Raw genomic sequence first — 21,718 nt, 5'->3', positions numbered from 1 at the left:
ATTTTTTTAGCTAAAATGCCTTATAATTTGAAACAGAGGGAGTAATACTTTATGACAATAACAATAAATACAACTTAGCCTAGTGATTAAGACTTTAGTATATATACTTGAGGTCTCGAAATCAAACCCTATACTATGCAATTTCTAAATTTTTAATTGTACATAAATAAAACTCCCTATGAGTAGTACTGTAGTAATCAATACTGCTCTTCAAATGGTATTATGCATACATAATTAATTTTAATGAACATGCAAATCTATTTATTTTTAAGGATGCAATAGATATGTTTAATAGCATTAACTAATTACAACACATATTTTTAATTTTGTGAAAACATGGATCACTAAGAGATGTTAGATGAGATGGTGATTCTTTGAAAACCCTTGCATAAGGTCAAGGGTTCAAGCCCAGGCTTTAGCATATTTATTTTTTAAATAATGACCACTTGACTTTATTGGTTAACGGACACGTGGCAAAATTCTAGTGGCAGGAGGAGGAGAGTGCCACGTGGCGCATCGACGTTGTTACGCACGCCTTTTAATATATATGTATAGATAATTATTATTATTATCATTATTATAAGAACAACAATAATAATTATAATCATAATTATTATTATTACTAAAAAATAATTATATAACTCAAGTCATTATTTTATAAGAGCACTTATACAATGTTTCACACTTTCCCTTAAAAAAAAGTTTCACACTTGAGAAGTCGGCAAACTCAACTCTTTTTTTCCATATAAAATAGAATAAGATATACAAACAACTATGACTTGAGCAAAAAATAAATAAATATCGTACAACTTCAAATAGCTAGAGAGATTTGAAATTCGGTAGGAAAAGGTATACCGAATCTAAATTTATAATTTGTATCTCACACTTAGCTTATTTTGAAATGTAATCCGAACTTAGTAGTTTCGTTGTCATGAATTTGAGATGTCATATTTTATATATTTCTTATTTTTGCGTCAATCTTATGTTCTTAACACGTGGCTTTTAATTTTCTATTATTTAATAACAACAAAATAACTTAATATAATAATAACAATGACATTTATAATGGTAACAACAAGATTAATAATAATTACCAATATTAATAATTAATAAGTACAACAACAATAACAATAATTCTTTTGAACAAATGTACTAACAAATAATAATACTCTCTTTGTATTTTTTTATCTTTCTCACTTAGAATCTTAACACTATTCAAAATTAGAGATAATATTTTAGATTTTTTTTAATATATAAGAAAAAATATAGTCATGTGGGGTCTTGTTTGATTCGTCTCAATAAGTACTTTATTAATATTCAATTATTATATTTTTTATTAGTATGTAGTGAAAGATATTTAATAATAATGAGTTTTTAAATATAAGCATGATATGATCTGAATTGATCTGATCTGATCAGAACTTAATTTTTCTGATCTGATCTGAACTTATTTTTTCTAATCTGATCTGATTAGATCTGAAATAAGCAAAAATAAGGTGAACTGAACATAGCCATAATCCCATCATTAACCATTTAACATAACTAAACTAGAAAAGCTCAAATTTAAACAGAAAATTATTAGACAGTAGGATTCACTGATTCACATTCCATTAACTTGCACTTTATAATATAAATCCCACTAAAGATATTAATTATCTAGAAAAACCATCATTATGATGGGGCAGAAAGTTGATGCTTGGAGATCAAAATACCATCATTATCAGCCCACAACCAATCTCCATCATGAATCAAAGCCCCAGCAAAATGAACAGAAACATGCTTCTCCCCTAAACCCTTCTTGTTAGACTTAACTGGGCTGGGCCCTATAGCCCAAACCCCAATATCACAAGCATTAATCTCATCCACATCTCTAATACATCCATACACAACAACTCCAGCCCAGCCATTATCTTGGGCTATCTGGCCCAAGTTTCCACCAAGAAGAGCACATCTCATGCTCCCACCACCATCCACCACTAAGACCTTTCCTTGGTGGGCCTTGGACTCCAGCATGGCCCGGACCAAAACGTTGTCCTCGAACACCTTAACCGTTACGACTGGCCCATTAAAGGCCTGTCTGCGGCCATAGCATCTAAAGAGTGGAAGTAGTACCTTCAGTTCTCCTGTTGTGAGGAAGCTTGAGTTTGCATCACAAATGTCTGTTGTTGCTACCATTTTTTGATGTTTTGTGTTTGTTTGTTTGGGTGGTGGGATGAGGAAGTTTTGTGGTATAATAGAGACGTAGTAGAGTAGTAATGTAGAATAGAGGAAAGAAGAGAACCACCGCAAGATGTTTATTGTTTTGTGTGCCTTTTTTCCTTATTTGATTTATTTGTTTTGTGGTTGAATGAGAGTTAGGACAAAGGGTGATGATGAACTGATGACTAACTTAAATTGCAACTTGCAGTGTGGTACATTGAAATTGAATATCCTAAATTCCTAACAATGCATTATATTGCTCCCCATTGATTAATAACTAGTTTTTAGGTCTGGGCTACGCTACGGGTACTTATATTGTTCATCTATTAATAATTTAATTTTGAAATGATTACACCATATGTCACTTGGTGTAGTGGTAAATGTATCTTAATTCTTATTAATATGTTATTTGATCCTTTGAACTTCATCTCGTAATTCGAATTTTTGACAACAACAATAAGATTTGATTAGCATCAAGAATAATTTATAACGCCGCCACATTAATTACGAAGTAGAGGACTCTAATGATCATGGTGAATTTCGAAAGGAGAGATGGAGGAAGGGAATGACTGCAAAAAAAGAAATCAAATAAGAAAAATAAACTTTATGGCTAAAAGTAGGCATTAAGTGCCACATTACTAATTGCAATACATATCTATAATTTTGTGAAAATATGAATCACTAAAAGATGTTAGATTAGATGGTAAATCTTTTGAAATCCTTACTTGACGTCAGGTGTTCGAGTCCAAACTTCAGCATATATATTTTTTAAAATAATGATCACATGACTTAATTACTAATTGCAATACATATCTATAATTTTGTGGAAACATGAATCACTAAAAGATGTTAGATTAGATGGTAAATCTTTGGAAATCCTTACTTGAGGTCAGGTGTTCGAGTCCAAGCTTCAGCATATGTATTTTTTAAAATAATGATCACATGACTTATTCTTGGTTAAGACACGTGGGAAAATTGACAGATTGAGGGTGCCACGTGGCACATAGACTTTGTATTAGAAATTTGAGGAGAGTGCCACGTGGCATCTAGGCATTCTTTCGCACGCCTTTTAATATATATGTATAGATGTAAAGATGAATTGGGTTGGGCTAGCCCAAAACTGATTTGGGAACGCTTTACCGAGCACGAGCTATGCACAAATTTTCGATCCTATTATTTGGTGTATCATTTCTATGCTACTCCCTCCGTCTCAAAATATAGTTTTCATTTTTTTTTCACGGTAATTTATGTAAGTAGAATCTAAGAGAGATAACAAAAAAAAATTTCATTTATTTAAATAAATGTTGTATGGGAAAAGATGATTTTAGGAGAGAGAATGGAGAACAATTGGTGAAAGAGCATTAATTGTAACATTTTGGTTGAATAAACAAAGGAAAAAACAAAATTCAAGAAAGCAAATAAATGACGGGATACAGTTTTTCTAGACAAATTACGAAATAAATGAAAAACTAAATATGGAATGGGAATTATATTTTGGGACACCCAAAATAGAAATGAGAATTATATTTTGAGACGGAGGGAGTATTATTTTTTATTGGTAGTTATTATTACTATTGCCTATGTCTTTATAATAAAATTTTAATAATTAAATTTTAATCAACTAATACAAATTAATGGCACACAAGTTGTATACAAAATGTTGAATAAAAAAAAGATCTAATCTTCAATATGATACGACATAACACAAAATGATTCCCAAGTATTATTATCTGGAGGTATGGCGCAACTCAACATAATCGAGATACCGCATGCGGGCTATGAGATATCATGAACAAGGCATATGTGGATTTTTTATGTTTAATTGACAAATTTTGAATTTGGGATCAACATGAGAAGTGTATAATCAACATGCTTTAATTATTTATACAAAACTCAAATATGAAATGAAATTTTTTCCTGCTAATAAAGTGATAGGTTGTCGTATACCTGTTCAAAAGATAAATTTCTAGCAAAACATACTAACAATATACTAGGGTAAGTAGGGTCGAATCCACAAAAAGAAATGATTCTTTTAATCTAGTTTGTAAGGTATGGAGAAACTAAACAAGATCACAAATTTGAGATTTAAGGTTCTAAAATAATGAAATACGAAAATCAAAATAAAAGATTTAGGCCTTAGGGTAATGATTCACCATATTTATAATTCATAATCTGTCAAAAACACCATCAATAATCCAATTAGTCTAATATGTAGAGGACAAGTTATTCCTATTGTCGAGTATTAACACTCTCAAATCAACATATACAGTATGGTCTGAAACATAATAAGGTTTGTTAATTGTAGGCAACCTTTAAGAAGTACGTACAATCGATCGATCTATGACTCGTTATTAGCAAGTTGCGATCAGATAATTGATCAGATTACAAGATTAATAAAATAACCTAATCAATTTAAAATATTAATGACTAATCAAACCTTCAATAACATTAAACAAGATTCATAGCATATAAACATGGATTTTCCTAAAACAAGACTAGTTGATGAGGAAATAAAGAATAAAAACCATATCCCAAAAAACGAAAACGTAATAAAAAGAAATCCATGAAAGAAACCGTACCGTTTAACCGTTAATTTTATCGGTTCGGTAACCGTAACATGAAAACTTTTTTTTGTTGGTACGGTAAACACACATTTAGACTGATTTTTGGGTATTTCGGTGCAATTTTCGGTTCCTATTTTTTATGAACACCCCCATGCAGTACGGTCGCGAATACATCAAATTTTCTAATTCTAGGTAAGCCCCTAAGGACTATTATCTCTCAATCTAGGACTCGTTATTAGCAAGATTAAATCAAATAATTGATAACACTGCAAGATTAAGAAAAAAACCTAATCAATTAAGCAATTAATTACAGAGATTGTGAATTGGCTTGGTTTTAAATATAGTTACAGATCTTTGACATAGTGGTTGTAGTGGATTAGAAGAAAATATAAAGGGTCCAATACAAGAAAAGGATTTCTACTCACAGCTATTCAGGTTGTTGTTTACCATATTTGGAAGGAATAATTGTCAATAATAAGTTAACTTTTGTCCCATCCGTTAAAAATAAGTTATCTCTTGATTATTTCCTAAATAAGTGTACCTCTAATACTTATCAATGTTAAACAAGTTAAATTATATATAACCTGATATTTTTCTTTCTTTTTTTGTTTTCTCTCTTATCACTTTGAAGAGTTACACATATCATTTTTAAGCGGTTAAATAAGTTAACAATAGGCAATGACTTGTTAAAAACAGATTGGTATTAAAGGTTGACTTATTCAAGGATAATCAAAAGGTTGACTTCTTTTTAGCGGACGGCCTAAAAGTTGACTTATTTATGACAATTTTTCCTATTTAGAATGCCAAATACAAATTTCTGGCACTCTAATGTAAATAGAGTTCATACAATTATAGCTAGCATAAAAACATAGTATGATACAAAGTAAAATAATATATACCAAAGAAATGTAGTACAACAAACATAGGTTGGATAGACATCTTACATGTGTTTATTTGTTCGGTGCATGTTGACAGTGTATTAGTCCTAAAACCATGTCCGTTTGGTTTGCGGCTTAATTAGGATATTTGTGTATTTCCATGTTTTGGAATTCATTATATACTTTAATATGAATGACTAATCAAATCATCAATAACATCAATCAAGATTGATAACATATAAATATAAACTTCCAACTGTAAAAATAAGACTATTCCATCATGAAATAAAGAATAAAAACTACATCTAAAAAGCAAAACGTAATTAAAAGAAATCAATAAAAATAAAGTGAAAGAAAGAACAAAACCTCAATGAATTAAATTAATGGAGTTCGTGAAAAAAAAAACTAGACCTAAAAACTAAAAAGCATGAAAATAGTCTAAAGAAAAAAAGATGAATGAAACTAAAACTAAAAAATTAATGAGAGAGTTCTCCTTTGCAAGAAATGATTCCTAATATAGATAAATAATCATAGATATCCTAATATGAATAGGAAAGTAGGTTATAGGATAAGAAAAGTCGAATTCATCATGAAATAGGCGGATTTATGATTCGCACGTATGACAACAGATTTCATCAGAAAGAGTGCTAACTTCCAAAAGGTATAACTATTTAATTAGAAGTCACATTTGGCCGTGCCAACTATCTTTCGAAATTTCTTTAGGTATAGTTTCCAAATCCACTGAAATTATTCAATTATAAGTAACACATCAAAAGTAATGGTCACGAGAACATACGCGATTCTCAACATTTTTTCTAATGATCATTTTTCACTTTTTTTCGTCAAACTCGTACTATAAGATATAACCATAATAATCCTTATCATTGTAGCTTCTTCCAAATGCTCATAGTGCTCAATCTTAGCTACTTATACTCTAAATACGTTCTCAATTTACCTGAAATTTATTAATAACACGAAAACATACCGAATAGGAGTAAAATAGCAGAAGTTAAGAATTTAATGCAATATAAACCTTAAAATGAATCTAAATGTTTTAAAGACTTGCAATATAAATGCACCTAAAAACTTTTATATAAATATGTCAGATCAGAATGCTTGGCAATTGATTTTTGGCCAATAAAACAAAAACAAAAGCCATTACAATGATGCAACTATGTAGTAGATAAAACACGAGTAAAAATGGTCTCAGTTGACGAAGTTTCTCTCCTTGAATAGCTGACGCCAACTTTTTTTTCTATTTAAAATTCAACTATTAGCAAAAGGCAGTTTCTTTATAGCAACTTTTTTTGATAGTGTTAATAGGAAGTAAGGTCGTGTTCTTTTGGACTGAACAAAAGTTAATTAAACTAAACTTATATTTCATGAATTGACTAATATTAATAATAACAAATAAAGTAATATTTGTATTATACTATCATCAATAATGATAATAAATATTAATATCAATATATATAATAATAATTACTTCATTACGTTAATATTAATAATCATTATATTAATAATAAATAATGATAATAATAATAATAATCATGAAAATATAATAATAATACTAGTATTAATAGTATTTATAATAATAATACTTTTATTAAATAATATATTTTATATTGTTAAAAAAAAGATGAACTCAATAAAAAACAATCCTTATCAATTTTTTTTTTATTTTATTAAAACATGAAGGCTTTTTATGTTGACTAGTAAGCTTTTTATCCACGAATCGCAAAGTGCAATTGAAACTTGATAGGGATTTGTTTGTACAATTATGGAACTTAATGTGTGAAAAAGCATGTTAGTCGATGGAAAATACGTAAGTATCACCGAGACAGTAGGTATTTGTTTGTATATACTACTTTCATTTTTAAATGTTATAATTTGACATTTTACACATGTTCATACATTTCACTTTGACCATCGTTTGTGATTTAATCTTTATGTGAGAAAACTATACTCATGTGGAATCTTTTTAGTTTCGTCTTAATATATAATTTTAAATATCTACTTTTTATAATTTTTACAAATACAAAACTAGAGATAGTATTGTTCAAAGTTTTGCATTGACATACATGAAAAGTGAAAGTGTATTATCTTTTAGAAAAAAAGAGGGAGCATTATCCAAGGTACGATTGTATCGTGGTACTGCTGACACATTCAAGTATTCCATATCTACAATATGCATGTATTTTAAAGCGGTCTTAGATGCTTTGGTTATATTGTTGTTTAATATCATTAAACCGCATCGTGATATATTAGATGTGTCTTCGGAAGTAGAACTAGCTTAGCTCACTCTATTGGCCTTATTTCAAGTTAAACTTTCAACAATAACAACAACAACAACAACAAAAGCAACAACAACAGCAACATCAACAACAAAAATAGCAGCAGCAACAACAACAACAACAACAACAACAATATCAACACCAGCAACAACATCAACAACAACAACAACAACAACAACAACAACAACAATAACAATATCAACACCAGCAACAACAACAACATCAACAACAGCAACAACAACAACAACAACAACAACAACAATAACAATAACAACAACAACAACATCAACATCAACAACAATAGAACAACCAGCAACATCAGCAGCAACAACAGTAACAATAGCAGCAACAACAGCAGTAGCAATAGCAGCAACAATAACATCAACAACAACATTAGCAACAACAGCAACAATGGTAGTAACAGCAGCAACAACAACAACAACAACAACAACATCAACAACAACAACAATAACAACAACAACAGCTATAACAGCAACAACAACAATAACAACCACAACAACAACAGCAGCAACAACAACAACAACAACATTATCATCAACAACAACAACAACAGTAACAACAACGGGAACAACATCAACCTCAACAGCAACAACAACAACAATAACAACAGCATCAACAGCAATAGCAACAACAGCAACAAGAACAACAACATCAATAGCAGAAACCACAACAACAACAACAACAACAACAACAACAACAACAACAACAACATCAACAACAACATCTACAACAGCAGCAGCAGCAACAGCAACAACATCAGCAGCAATAACAGCAACAACAACAACAATAGTAGCCACGACGACAACTACAACAATAACAACAGCAACAACAACAATAGTAACAACAACAACAATAACAATAACAAAAACAGCAACAACAACAGCACCACCACCACCAACAACAAAAATAACAACAGCAGCAGCAACAACAACAACAACAACAACAACAACAACAACAACAGCAACAACAACAACAACAACAACAACAACAACAACAACAACAACAACAACATCAACAATAACAACAACAACAACAACACCAACAACAACAACAGCAACAACAACAACTACAACAATAACAACAACAGCAACATCAACAACAGCAACAACAACAACAACAGCAACAACAACAACAGCTACAACAACAATAGCAGCAATAACAACAACATCAACATCATCAACAACAACAACAACAGCAACAACATCAACAACAACATCATCAACAACAACATCAACATCACAACAACAACAACAACAACAACAACAGCAACAACAACAACAACAACAACAACAACAACAACAACAACAACAACAACAACAACATCAACAATAGCAACATCAACAATAGCAACATCATCAACAACAACATCAACAACAACAATTACAACTACAACAACAACAGGAACAACATTAACAACAACAACAACAGCAGCAACAACAACAACATCAAGAACATCATCAACAACAACAGCAACAACAACAGCAGAAACAACAGCAACATCAACAATAGCAACAACAATAACAACAGCAGCAACAACAACAACAACAACAACAACACCAACAACAACAACAACAACAATAACAACAATAACAACAATAACAACAATATCAATAGCAACAACAACAACAACAACAATAATAACAACTACAGCAGCAAGAATAACAACAACAACAAGAACAGCAACAACAACAACAACAACAACAACAACAACAACAACGGTAACAACAACATCATCAACAACAACAACAACAACAACAACAATAACAACAATAACAACAACAACAACAACAATAACAACAACATCAACAACAGCAGCAACAACAATAACAACAACAATAGCAACAACAACAACAACAACAACAACAACAACAACAACAACAAAACAACAACAAAATCTGGAAATTTCAGGTCCGGCCCGCCATTTCCCCAATCCCCCGGGCCGAGCCCGTGAACAAGCCCGACCCGGCCCAGGTATAACCACAAACTATAGGACAACCATTGGTTATTCTATAAGAGTTGACACATTAAGGAAGGGGTGAACGAACTCACCGGTGATAGTTTATCAGTCACGAAAGATAACAACATGTTAATGGAGTATTCTAGGAATAGCGTGGTTATAACTGGAATTATTCAAAATAACTTATAGATGTGTTTATTTTTAGTGGATCACCAATAGTAGTGGAATAAAATGCAAGGGATGCGGTCAAAACAATCCTAAAGGCTGTGTTTTTGGCACGCAACCCTTGCCGTAGCAGCCCTTCGGCAAAAATAACAACAGCAACACGCAACCACTGGAGGTCTTCACGACAACCATAAGAAATTGATGGCATTTCTTGTCTTCCCTCATTTTGATGATGTTATTGCTAGAATTTATCGAAAATCAATTTTTAAAATTTTCTCATATTTCGCTAGATCGAGAAAAGAAATTGAAGATAAAAACATGAGAAAAACTGTGATTTATGTTAAATATGAGTTTAATTTACCTCTGAAAATCTTCTGGTTATCACAAACATAAGCAAACTGCAATTTATGCGAGGATCCGACGAGACGAGGGAGGAGGTGCTGTGGTGGTTCGAAACGAGGGAGGAGGAGGCAGTGGTGGTTCGAAACGAGGGAGGAGAGTGTGTGGTGGACAGACGAGAGAGGAGAGTATGTACTTGGCTTTGGTGCTGCAGCGTAGGACGGTGGCGATGGATAGACGAGGGAGGAGAGTGTGTACTAGGTTTGGTGCAGCAGCGGCGATGAAAAGACGAGGGAGGAGAGTGTGTACTGGACTTTGGTGCAGCATTGATAATGGACAGACGAGGGGGGAGAGAGAAAGCCGGCGAAGTTTTCAGGCGGCGAACATTGAACAAGCAGAGCCTTAGAGGAGAAAAGGGGAGAAAGAATAATGAGGGAAGGAGATTGTCAGAGAGGATAGAGAAATAATGAGGAAACCATAGCAACTTAAAATAACTCATTGGGCGCGCGATTGAATTTCAAATAAAATTATTTTTTTAAAAAAGCCCATAAAGGGCTGAGGTTAGCCCAAAAACCGCAGCCCTTTATACTTATAAGGCTGCGGTTTTCTATTAACCGAAACCCTTTATTACTTATAGGGCTACGGTTTTCGACTAACCGCAACCCTTCACTAAAAGGGTTGCGGTTTTTGTATTGACCGCAACCGTTAGTATACGAAGGGCTGCAGTTTTTGGACTAACCGTATCTCTTAAGTATTAAGGGATGCGTTTTTCAAAAAATGCAGCCTTTGCATCGCAGCCCTTGCATTTTTTTTCCACTAGTGTTAATTAAACATTGTTTAGGGAAACAACTTATGTTGTTAAACAATGTTCAGGTACATAATTTATGTAGTTATATAGTTAAAAAATGATATAATATAAACAATGGCTTTTTTTCCTCATGAAAAAATGGATAAGAAACGACATATGACTGATAGATGTTTAGAGCGGGAGTTAATGTGTATACAACATACTAATTCTATTAATATATATTCCTGATCTTTAGTGATGTTTTCTTAACTTGACCTCCCAACAATCATGGTGTCACTCCAAACACTTTATTGAATAAAACTCCCGAGAATAGCTATAATAAGGAGTATATATAATTTGTAGACAATATATAACTGCTCAACAAAGTTGATATGTGTTGCTCTAAGAAAATGAATTGAATTAGTGAATATATTTAAAGAAAGCAAATATGGAGCTGCTTAAAAATTTATTTGAATTACAACAAATTCTGCTTTCGTGGATATATTATTTATATGTAGACCACTTTTTTGTTTTCAATTGAATTAGTGAATATCTTTAAAGATATATTAGTAAATATATAGCTGATTTGAATTACAACAAATTCTTCTTTCATATGTATATATTATTCATATGTACACCACCTTTATTTTTTGTTTTCATTTATACATGGATGATAATAATCATTGAACTTTCATGAATATAATTACTTAGTTAGCAAAAAAAAAAAAAAAAAAAAAAAAAGAAAGAGATAATGATTACACATACTCCCTCCGTTTCCTAAAGATATTCCCTCTTTCCGTTTAAGTGCGTTTCCAAAAGATCTTCCCTCTTTCCGTTTAAGTGCGTTTTCAAAAGATCTTCCCTCTTTTACTTTATTTCTTATTTGAAATTTTTTCCCTTTTTTACCCTCTCATGTCCCTATCATATGGTCCACCATTACATTATTAATTCAATTTTACTCCCTTTCTCTCTCCTACTCTAACCCCTTTTTATTTGTTTATTAATCTTAACCCCTTTCTCTCTCCTACTTTACCCACCCCACACCCCACACAACTTGATTCTCATTTGTATTTGTAGTAACAGTAACAAGGAAGATATTTAGGAAACGGAAGTAGTATGTAAGATGGCACGAGTATATTATACTTATAAATAATTTCATCATGTAAAAAAAAAATAAGAAATATTTTCTTTTTGAAAAAAGATCGAATGAGAGTTAGATTTATAGTTTTCGATAACAGATATTATGCTCTTAATTTATGAGAACATAAAATTATAATATGCGAAATCTTATTAGTCAAAATATAGCATAAAAGGACGAAAATCTATACATTTTCGATTTTGTGCTAAACCTATGAGATATTTATGGTAGTGAATATAATATTGACATGCACATCATAGTAGAATTACTAGATTATCAAAGAACAAATCAATTAGCATACATCAAGGACAATATTATAGACAAGGAGTTATGCACATCATTGATTCAGATTTACAACTACAATTAAAGCAAATTTGTCACGACACTTTTTTTAAAAAAATAAATAAATATCGGATGTAAATCATTATTCATAGAATGTGAATTTACATGAAAATTTCACAATAGAAAAATGTACAAAATGAATCAAGTGACGATATAAGACAAAGGATCAATGTAGCCAAAACAAAGGAAATTAATTTATTAGTTTCTGAATATTCATAGATCGTGAATTTACTTGAAAGAATTTCAATATAAAAATATAGAAAAAAATAATATCAAGTGACGACATAAAAGAGAGAATCAATCTAGTTAAAACAAAGGAAATTTTTATAGATTAGTTTGTGAATATCAAATATGTCTTAGTACTTACGTAAACAGTATAATGTTAGTGTATAAAGATTAGTGAATTTTTTTTCTAAGACGTATATGTTACGTGTACAATTGATTCACGTGTGGGTGAAGCACAATTTTAATATTTCTTGCGAAACAGATAGTCTTGAAATGTTACTCATAGATGAAGATGTAATATTTCCTATTGGACGAATTTTTATACTTCCTCCGTTTTTTTTAGATGTTACACTTTCAAAAATTGTGGTTTTCTAGGCAAAAATTGGAGGAGTGATTAGGAGAGAATAAGTATAGGGGATTAAAGTGGGGACCATTGCACATGGGGGTTTAAGGGAAGGGAGGAGAGAGAAAAGAGGGACCACTAGTTGGTTCCCTCCCAAATTATACTCGGCTGAGGAGAGAGAAAAGTGGGGGAGCCAATTTTTTTTGGCACCAAATTATTTTCCCTCCAAAATTTTCATAAAACTGGAAATTTACAAAAAATTTAAATTACCCAATTTCAAAGTTACTTTAAGCCTACCATTACCATACTCTATCCTCTATATAAACCCCCAACATTAAATGGGGGCTTATTTCCCAAAATGAGGAGAGAGAAAATATTGTTTAGCACCATGGTTTAGTTTTCTTACAAAAATCATATTGTTTCCACAACACTGCACACACATTGCACATGACCAATTACAAAAAAAATCCTACTAAATTAAGAACTGAAGTTTTCCACAAAAAACTTCAAACTTCAGTCTTCAAAAAATCTTCTCCAGCTTAATCAGATTGGGTCAGCAGATGAGGGAGGAGCAGGGATGTTTGGCCTTCAAGAGTTGCTGGAAATTGAAGGCATGGAGGATGAGTTGCTAATGCATGAGATGTGGACACATTACAACAGTGATGATGACATAGAGGATGATGATGATGCAGGTACAACAGCAGCAGATGTCATTGAAGCAGACTTACAAAATCAGCAGGGTAACCCACAACGACAAAACATAGAAATAGAAAACAATGTAAGTTCATCAACCCAAAAACCACATTTAACTTTAACAAAAAGAAGAATGTTGGTTGATGACCTACTTACCTCTGAAATAAATGGTAAATTTCCATGGGGTTTAAAAACAGAAATAGCAAAAAGCATGGCATAAGATAGGATGACATTAGATAGGATATGGAAAGATGCAAAAAAACAGAGAGAAAGTGGGCATGCCATAGATGTGAGAAACAAAAAAGCAGGAAGATGTGGTAGGAAGCTTAAAGTTTATGATGACAAATGGCTTCAGTCAGTCCCACTTAATCTGAGGACAAGTATAAGGGCATTTGGTGGATATCTTAAAATCCCCCCTCCACTGTTTACAGTCTACTGAAACGGGGCAAGCTGAATGTCACACTAGCAGTACCCACCCAAAACTGACAGAAGACCATAAGATTCAAAGAATGAAGTGGGTGTTACAACACATATTACCAACAACAAGGACACAACCACCAAAATTTGTTGACATGCAAAATGTTGTTCACATAGATGAGAAGTGGTTTTATTTAAGTCCAGACATGAGGAGGTTTTACTTGCTTCCTGCTGAAGATGACCCTTATAGTTGTTGTCAGTCCAAGAGATTTAAGATAAAGCCATGTCCATGTGTGTCACATCTAGACCTATTAAGGACAGTGAGGGAAGGATGATACATGATGGAAAATTTGGTATCTACCCTTTTGTTGAGTATGCAAGAGCTAAATATTCAACTAAAAACAGAAGGGCAGGTACTTTGTTGACAAAGGCAATTGAAAGTGTTACACTACCAGTTATAAGGGACATGATAGTTAACACTATCATACCTGCCATCATGAGGAATTGGCCAGAAGGTGTGTCCAAAGAAATCTACATACAACAAGACAATGCTAGACCTCACATTCATGCATCAGACCCATAATTTATAGCAGCAGCAACTCAGAATGGATTCAATATCCAACTCATCAATCAACCACCTCAGTCCACTGACTTAAAAATGTGCTAGACTTGGGGTTTTTTAGAGCAATTCAAGCACTACAATATCAATCATTTCCTAAGAATCTAGATGAACTGATTTTAAGAGTGCAGGACTGTTATGATTTCTTTGACCCAGAAGTTTGAAGTACACTTGGTTGCAATTACAATATGTTATGGTAGAAATACTAAAGTGCAAAGGGGGGAACAATTTCAAGAATCCACACCATGCAAAAGAAAGTTAGAGAGACGGGATTACTTCCAGAAAATGTGGAAGCGGACCAAGCTTGATAGATGAGGCAGTTACTATTGAATGAGAGGTTTGTGAATGTAGGAGAACATTTGACTACTTAGATGCACATCAAGAGTAGAATGGCAGAAGATGTGGCAACTTATTTTTGAACATAACTAAATTGTGTATGAAGGAAAAGAACGGGGAGCAACTTTTTGGTATATATCTAGTATAGAAGAAGATGAAGGATCTACTTGCACAAATACACAGGTATACTATTTACAAGACTTTTTGTTAAAGATTATGGACAAGATGAAGCAACACTTCTAAGCAAACCAGGAAGTTTTTTTTTGGGGGGGGGGGTTCTTGTTTACTTATTAGACTGTTTTGTACATGTTGAAGGACTGGTTTGTATAAGCAGTGATGCAAGATTTAATGAAGTTAAGCATTTATGGTTATTTTTATTCTTTTGCATGTCAACAAGTTTAAAGTAAGATGTGTGTTTTTATAAATCCATCAGGGTAATTCAATGGCTCATTGAGGAAGCAATGGATGATTTAAAACCTCAACTTTTGGTTTAACACCAATAAGGAGCAAATCATCTATTGCTCTTCAAGCCCAATGTATGAGTCCCTTCATCATCTGGATTTTAATTTTTTAAAGAATTGTGGGACTCAAGGGGGGAAGCAAGAGGGACTCATTGTGTAAACAGTGGGGAACTTACTTAACTCAGCACCCAAAACAGAAGGCAACCAAAAACACAAGCCAACCAAAAACAGAAGTACATCATTAGCCATTTGTTCATCCTCAAACCTCCAATCCAAACCAACACCCATAGGCTTCCCAAAAAAACAAGGCAACCAAATACACAAGCCAACCAAAAACAGAACCCAACCAAAAATAGAAGCCAACCAAAAACAGAAGCCAACCACAAAATTCATAGGCAACCAAAAACAGAACCCAATCATATACCAACATCACTATACCATATCCCAAAAAATTCATAGGCAACCAAATACACAAGCCAACCAAAAACAGAACTCAACCAAAAACAGAACTGAACCAAAAAATTCATAGGCAACCAAAAACAGCCAACCAAAAAATTCATAGGCAACCAATAATAGCCAACAACAAACCCATAGGCAACCATAAACAGAACCCAACCAAAAAATTCATAGGCAACCAAAAACAGACCCCAACCAAAAAATTCATAGGCAACCAAATACACAAGCCAAGCAAAAACAGAACCCAACCAAAAAATTCATAGGCAACCAAAAATAGCCAACCCACAAAATTCATAGGCAACCAATAATAGCCAACAACAAACCCATAGGCAACCATAAACATAAGGCAACGAAAAACAGAAGGCAATTAAAAGAGTTAGGATGATAGAATCTCAGGGAGTCAAAGCACTCTCCTTTCTCCTGATAAGGAAGCAATGAGAATCAGGATTAAGTTCTGAACTTGTGCAGGGACTCATTGGAATTTCAAGCTCACCCTCACCATCCTCAGCCTCCTCATCATCCAACAGTTCTTCAACCACATCGAAGACCTTGAACCCCCCATCAGACTCCACATACATTGCATAAAATGTGCCTTCATCGCCATAGAAGTTGAAGGCCGTAGAACTGCAACCCACACACTGACATTTCCCCTTCCTATTAGACCCCACAATTTCCTTCTCCTTCCCCTTCTCCTTCTCCTTCTCCTTCTCCTTTACCTCTTGAACCTTACCATTTTTTCCAACTGTGTAAAAACACGGATCCCTTAACGCGCAAATGATCTCATGGGTAGAACGCACCATTTCCTTACCTTTTTTCCCATCCCCTTCTTCCTCAACCCTCGATCTAGGCCTCAACCTTTGTGAAATTGGTCTGAGGTCCAAGATTTGCTCATTTTGGGGACTCATTTTTTGAGGGTTGGAAGAAGAAGAGGGACGGAATTCCCTTGGTAACCCCGTAACCAGGTAAAACTCATCAACCACCACACCTAAAGCCTTGAAGGCAAAAGGGTGAAGCAACTGCTTTGCGTCTCCACTGTAAAAAAGCCTCCTTGGCCAAGGAGACCCAGACTTAAATGCATGCATCAACTCGCGAATGGAATCAGACTCATCAGCGTCGTCAGTTTGGAACAAGGCGTCAACAAGGGGTTGGAAATTAGGCACATAAGTTTTCGACATTTTTTTAGGGTTTTTTTAAAAGAAGAAACAAGATCTAGGGTTTTTGAGCACTTGAAGATGAAATACAAAGAAAACAGTGAGGATTTCAAGAGAAGAATGGAGAATTCGAAAGTTTAAAGGGGAGATTTGAAGAGGAAGTGAAGAAATTTAGAGAGAGAAACTGATGTTCAGTAGAGAGAGGAAGAGAAGATCAGAAGAGGAGAAATGAAAGTGGAAAGAGAGAAGATGAAGTTTTGAGGGAGAGAGAGAAGTTCGTAGTTTTAGGGTTAGGGAATTGGGGGGGTTGGGGAATTGGGGAAGAACTTTAATGGGGGGGGGATGAATCAGTGTGAATCAGTTGGGGGGGGGTTTGAATCTCTTAAATGATCATGGGGAAGATGGAAAGGTAGTTGGGGGGATTTAATTTTGGTGGGAATGGTTAAAATCTGATTAGATTAGATAGTGATTTAATAGGGTAGATTAAGAGAGTTTTAATTTATATATGGGTAGTTAGTAAGGGTAAGATGGACATTTCACTAGGCAAAAGTTACTAAAAAAGGAAAAAAAAAAGTGTAACATCTATTTACAAACATGCAATTTTAGGAAAGTGTAACATCTAAAAAAAAAACGGAGGCAGTATATATCATTGTTCAAACAAAATATTTACTACATACCAATATTATTTTCTTCATGAAATATGATTATCTTTGATTTTTCAAGCAAATGGTATAGTTGCCTTTGTCTCGATGATTATAGAAGGGAGACTAAGAGAAATATCAAATTTGGTTACATCAAACATTGGTTAAGAAGAAGCTATCCGGGATGAGTTTAAAATAACTATGAAATACTTATCTAAGATGAAAAGATGTGGAGGATTATGACTTCTTCAATATGGGTTCAATGAGAAGAATAAACAAGATCATACGCGATTACATTTTTCTTATTTATTGGAAAATGTTCAAATAATTTCTTTACGTATTAATAGTGTTAAAATTGGAAATAAAAAGTTCTTTGGGGATATGAGGGAGTAACAGTTAAAAGAAAAGTCTTTATAATCCTATCATTTGTTATGTATGTGAAATGTTCTTAAAGAAGTTTAATTTGTCCTTTATCCCTCTATTGTTATTTTGTAGTTTTATATTTATTAATTTGTAATTAGATTTAGACTTAAATTTGTTTCTTTATTAAGATGCCACTTAAATTTTGAGCTAGACGAAATCTTACCTAATAATAAGATACAGTGGAAATTACATATTTGATCCACTTAATGTCTAAATAAGTTAATAGTAGTCATAAATTTGGGAAGTAAGATATTGACGTTACAAATTAAACGGGTATATAGGTTATAAAGAGGATTTGGTAAATATTTATATGTTAAATATTAGCCATGATTTCAGGACATGTATCAACATAAAAAGGAAAATAATACTTAACTACGAGGAACATAATAAATATACAAAAACAAAAAAAATATTATGCACTCATAACTATATAATGTGTGATCATCGTTTTCTAAAAAAAAAAAAGATAATGTGTGATAATAGGTGTGTTAATAGACGTGATTATTTCCCAATATTACATAATCAAAATATATATCACAAATCAATAATTAGCATATTAGTCTATGATTAGCTTGCATCTAAGGAGCTAAATGCATGATTCTTTACCCATCATTATTTTAAAGGACAACTAAGATTAGCTTTATGATCAGAACGTCAAACTGCCATCCAAGGAGTCATACAAATTTTCTTTAAGGAACTTTTCGTATTATACTTGACTAACTTTTAGACTCGTGCATGTTGTACGTGAGATTTGTATCATATCTATTCAATAACTTATCATAATTTTCTTAATTCATAGTGTATATAATCATAGATAATTAATGTAATATCAAAGACAAGAAAGTAAGGCACATATTATAAGGTACACCTTGGAGTATATAGAACTAATGAAATTGCTGACATGGAATGAACAAGTATTGTCTCGCTTGCCAGGTGAAGATTGAATATATCTAATTAAGTTCATATGCAATTTCAGTCGAGGAAGGGAATTTCGGAGTTCATGTGATACTCTACTGAATTCGAATACAAATATGTAAGACATTGCCAAATCATAATATAAGATTGAAGGTAGGGGAACCGGTGATGCTCCTAAGAAAAATATCGACCAGACTTCTAGGCTATGTAATGGTACCAGGTTAGTCATCAAGCATCTTGCCGATCGTATTTTTTAGGCTATTGTTGTATTCGACAGTAATGTTTGGCAAAAAAATTTCATTCCTAGGATGACACTTACAAGTTACACCCTCATACGGGACAAAGTTCCTGATCAAATTCCAGAGAAGGCAGTTTCCATTAGTTGTATGCTTTGCAATAACGATAAATAAAAGCCAAGGATAGTGTCTAGCTTACGTAGGTTTATATCTCCCTCGGCTTGAATTTAGCCACGGATAATTTTATATATCTGTATCAAGAGTTACAAGAAAAAAGGGTTTGAAAATTTTAATCCGTGATAAAGAGTGTGAGAACTCAAATGCTACCATAAATATAGTGTATAAGGAATTATTTCAGAATGTGTAATAAATATTATGAAAACTTTGAATTCATGTGTTTCGTTTTTCTTTCAATGTATTCATATAGTCACTCAAGTTGTCTTATCACCTACTTTGTTGTATAGTATACGATAACTCTAATTTCTTTACAATTATATGTGACTTTGTTGGTTTTATTTATGTCACATTCATACTATTTAAACTTAAATGAACGCAAATAATTAGCATCCCGTGCATTTCTGCACGGGTTTTAAACTAGTAATAATATAGATAAGCTGGACGGAATTGAAGTTTTTTGAACTGATCTAACCAAATTTTCCATTAAATTAGTAAAAGAGAGAAGGCCTAAAGATTGAATTGTGGCCCCGTAAAAAAAAAAAGGATCGAACTGTGCCATGTAATATTTAGGGATGGCAACGGGTCGAACATGAAACGAATTATGCATAATCCGACTCCGACCCTACAAGAAGTCGAATTTTAAATCTGCTCCGACTACGACTCCTACATTCGACTCCAAATTTCCGACTCCGATCCGACTTCAAATCCGAACATCCAACTTCGACTCCGATCTAACTTTCACCCCATTTTTCTTAATAGAAAAATCTTGTATAATAATAATCTAATTAATACTATTTCTTTTAATAATCATATGGAAATCTTATATAGTACAAATAGTTTAAACATTACTATTATTTTTGACAATCATTTCTTCAATGGCAAAATCTTATGTGATACAATTGCCTCAAAGTCACAGTCATATTATACATACTTAATGGCTAATGCATTAATATAAATAAATAAAATTGATTCATTGTCTTAAAGTCGGAGTCAAATTCGGATTTCATGTTTTTTATGTGATCCGACTCCTACGCTCCTCCGACTCATATCGGACTTTTTAAACGGAATTGGATGCGGATTTTTTTGTCGGAGTCGGCTCGGATTTTTTTGTCGGAGTCGGCTCAGATTTTTTTCATTCCGATGATAACGGACTAAAATCGGATTCGGCCTGTACTACCATCGCTAGTAATATTGTTTTGAAGGAGAGATAATATTACTTGCTGAGTTGCTGGTCCATAAAAGAAAAGTACAAAGGTAGTAATGTTGTTTTGACGGAGAGATAATATTACTTGGTGGTCCATAAAAGAAAAGTACAAAGGTGAGTATGACATGCATGACTGATGTTAGGGGTAGATTTGAACTTGAAAATTGATGAACATTGAACCCAATACATTTTTCTTAACCACTAAGTCAAATAACCAAAGTATACTAGTAACGACATATAGGCATTTTTTTCTGAGTTGTAGATAAAAAGGCGCATGCATGTTTGGCTATTCATTTACTTTGGACAAAAAAGAACAGAAATAATGGAAGGTGCCAAGGAATCTATATCCCACTTCACTTCTACTATAGCACACAAAATAGGCGGCTTCTTGCATATTCTCCGACTACCTAAGTCTCTAACAGTGCCTATTATTATATTAAGTTGTCTTCTATTTCTTCTCTTATGTTGTTGTTGTTGCAGCAGAAAAGAAAGATCTCCTAGGATGATGATGATCAAGGTACCTGGCTGAAAACAACACTTATCTCAACTATACGACTGATTAATATCAAATTATCAATCGATGTTACTATAGTTTTTTAAAGTTATTATGCCAAGGTTTGATGCGATTTTTGAAGTTAGTTTCTTCAATATATAGCATATCCATAATTCTTTTTGTAGCTAGAAGTGGCACTTTTATATTCTTCTCCTTCTCCTTCTTCTTTGTTGTTGTTTCTTTT

General features: G+C 32.9%; 1 protein-coding gene and 1 pseudogene across 1 annotated transcript; one reads left to right on the top strand and one right to left on the bottom strand.

Moving 5' to 3' along the window:
- Nucleotides 1-1,512: 1,512 nt before the first annotated feature.
- Nucleotides 1,513-2,325, bottom strand: LOC104896125 (putative 4-hydroxy-4-methyl-2-oxoglutarate aldolase 3). The gene has a single exon (XM_010682828.4). It carries the CDS (start codon nt 2,173-2,175, stop codon nt 1,672-1,674), a length of 504 nt encoding a protein of 167 aa, XP_010681130.2. The 5' UTR covers nt 2,176-2,325; the 3' UTR covers nt 1,513-1,671.
- A 5,825-nt stretch (nt 2,326-8,150) lies between these two features.
- On the top strand, nt 8,151-14,697 carry LOC125498832 (uncharacterized; annotated as a pseudogene).
- The last annotated feature ends 7,021 nt before the right edge of the window (nt 14,698-21,718 follow it).

The sequence above is a fragment of the Beta vulgaris genome, chromosome 6, assembly GCF_026745355.1.
Source record: "Beta vulgaris subsp. vulgaris cultivar EL10 chromosome 6, EL10.2, whole genome shotgun sequence".
Taxonomy (NCBI): domain Eukaryota; kingdom Viridiplantae; phylum Streptophyta; class Magnoliopsida; order Caryophyllales; family Amaranthaceae; genus Beta; species Beta vulgaris.
Note: the sequence above shows the minus strand (reverse complement) of the source record. Positions and strands in the feature narration are given on the sequence as shown.

What these genes read in the sequence shown, in the direction of transcription:
- LOC104896125 (XM_010682828.4), bottom strand. Translation starts at nt 2,175, where the DNA reads ATGGTAGCAACAACAGACATTTGTGATGCAAACTCAAGCTTCCTCACA.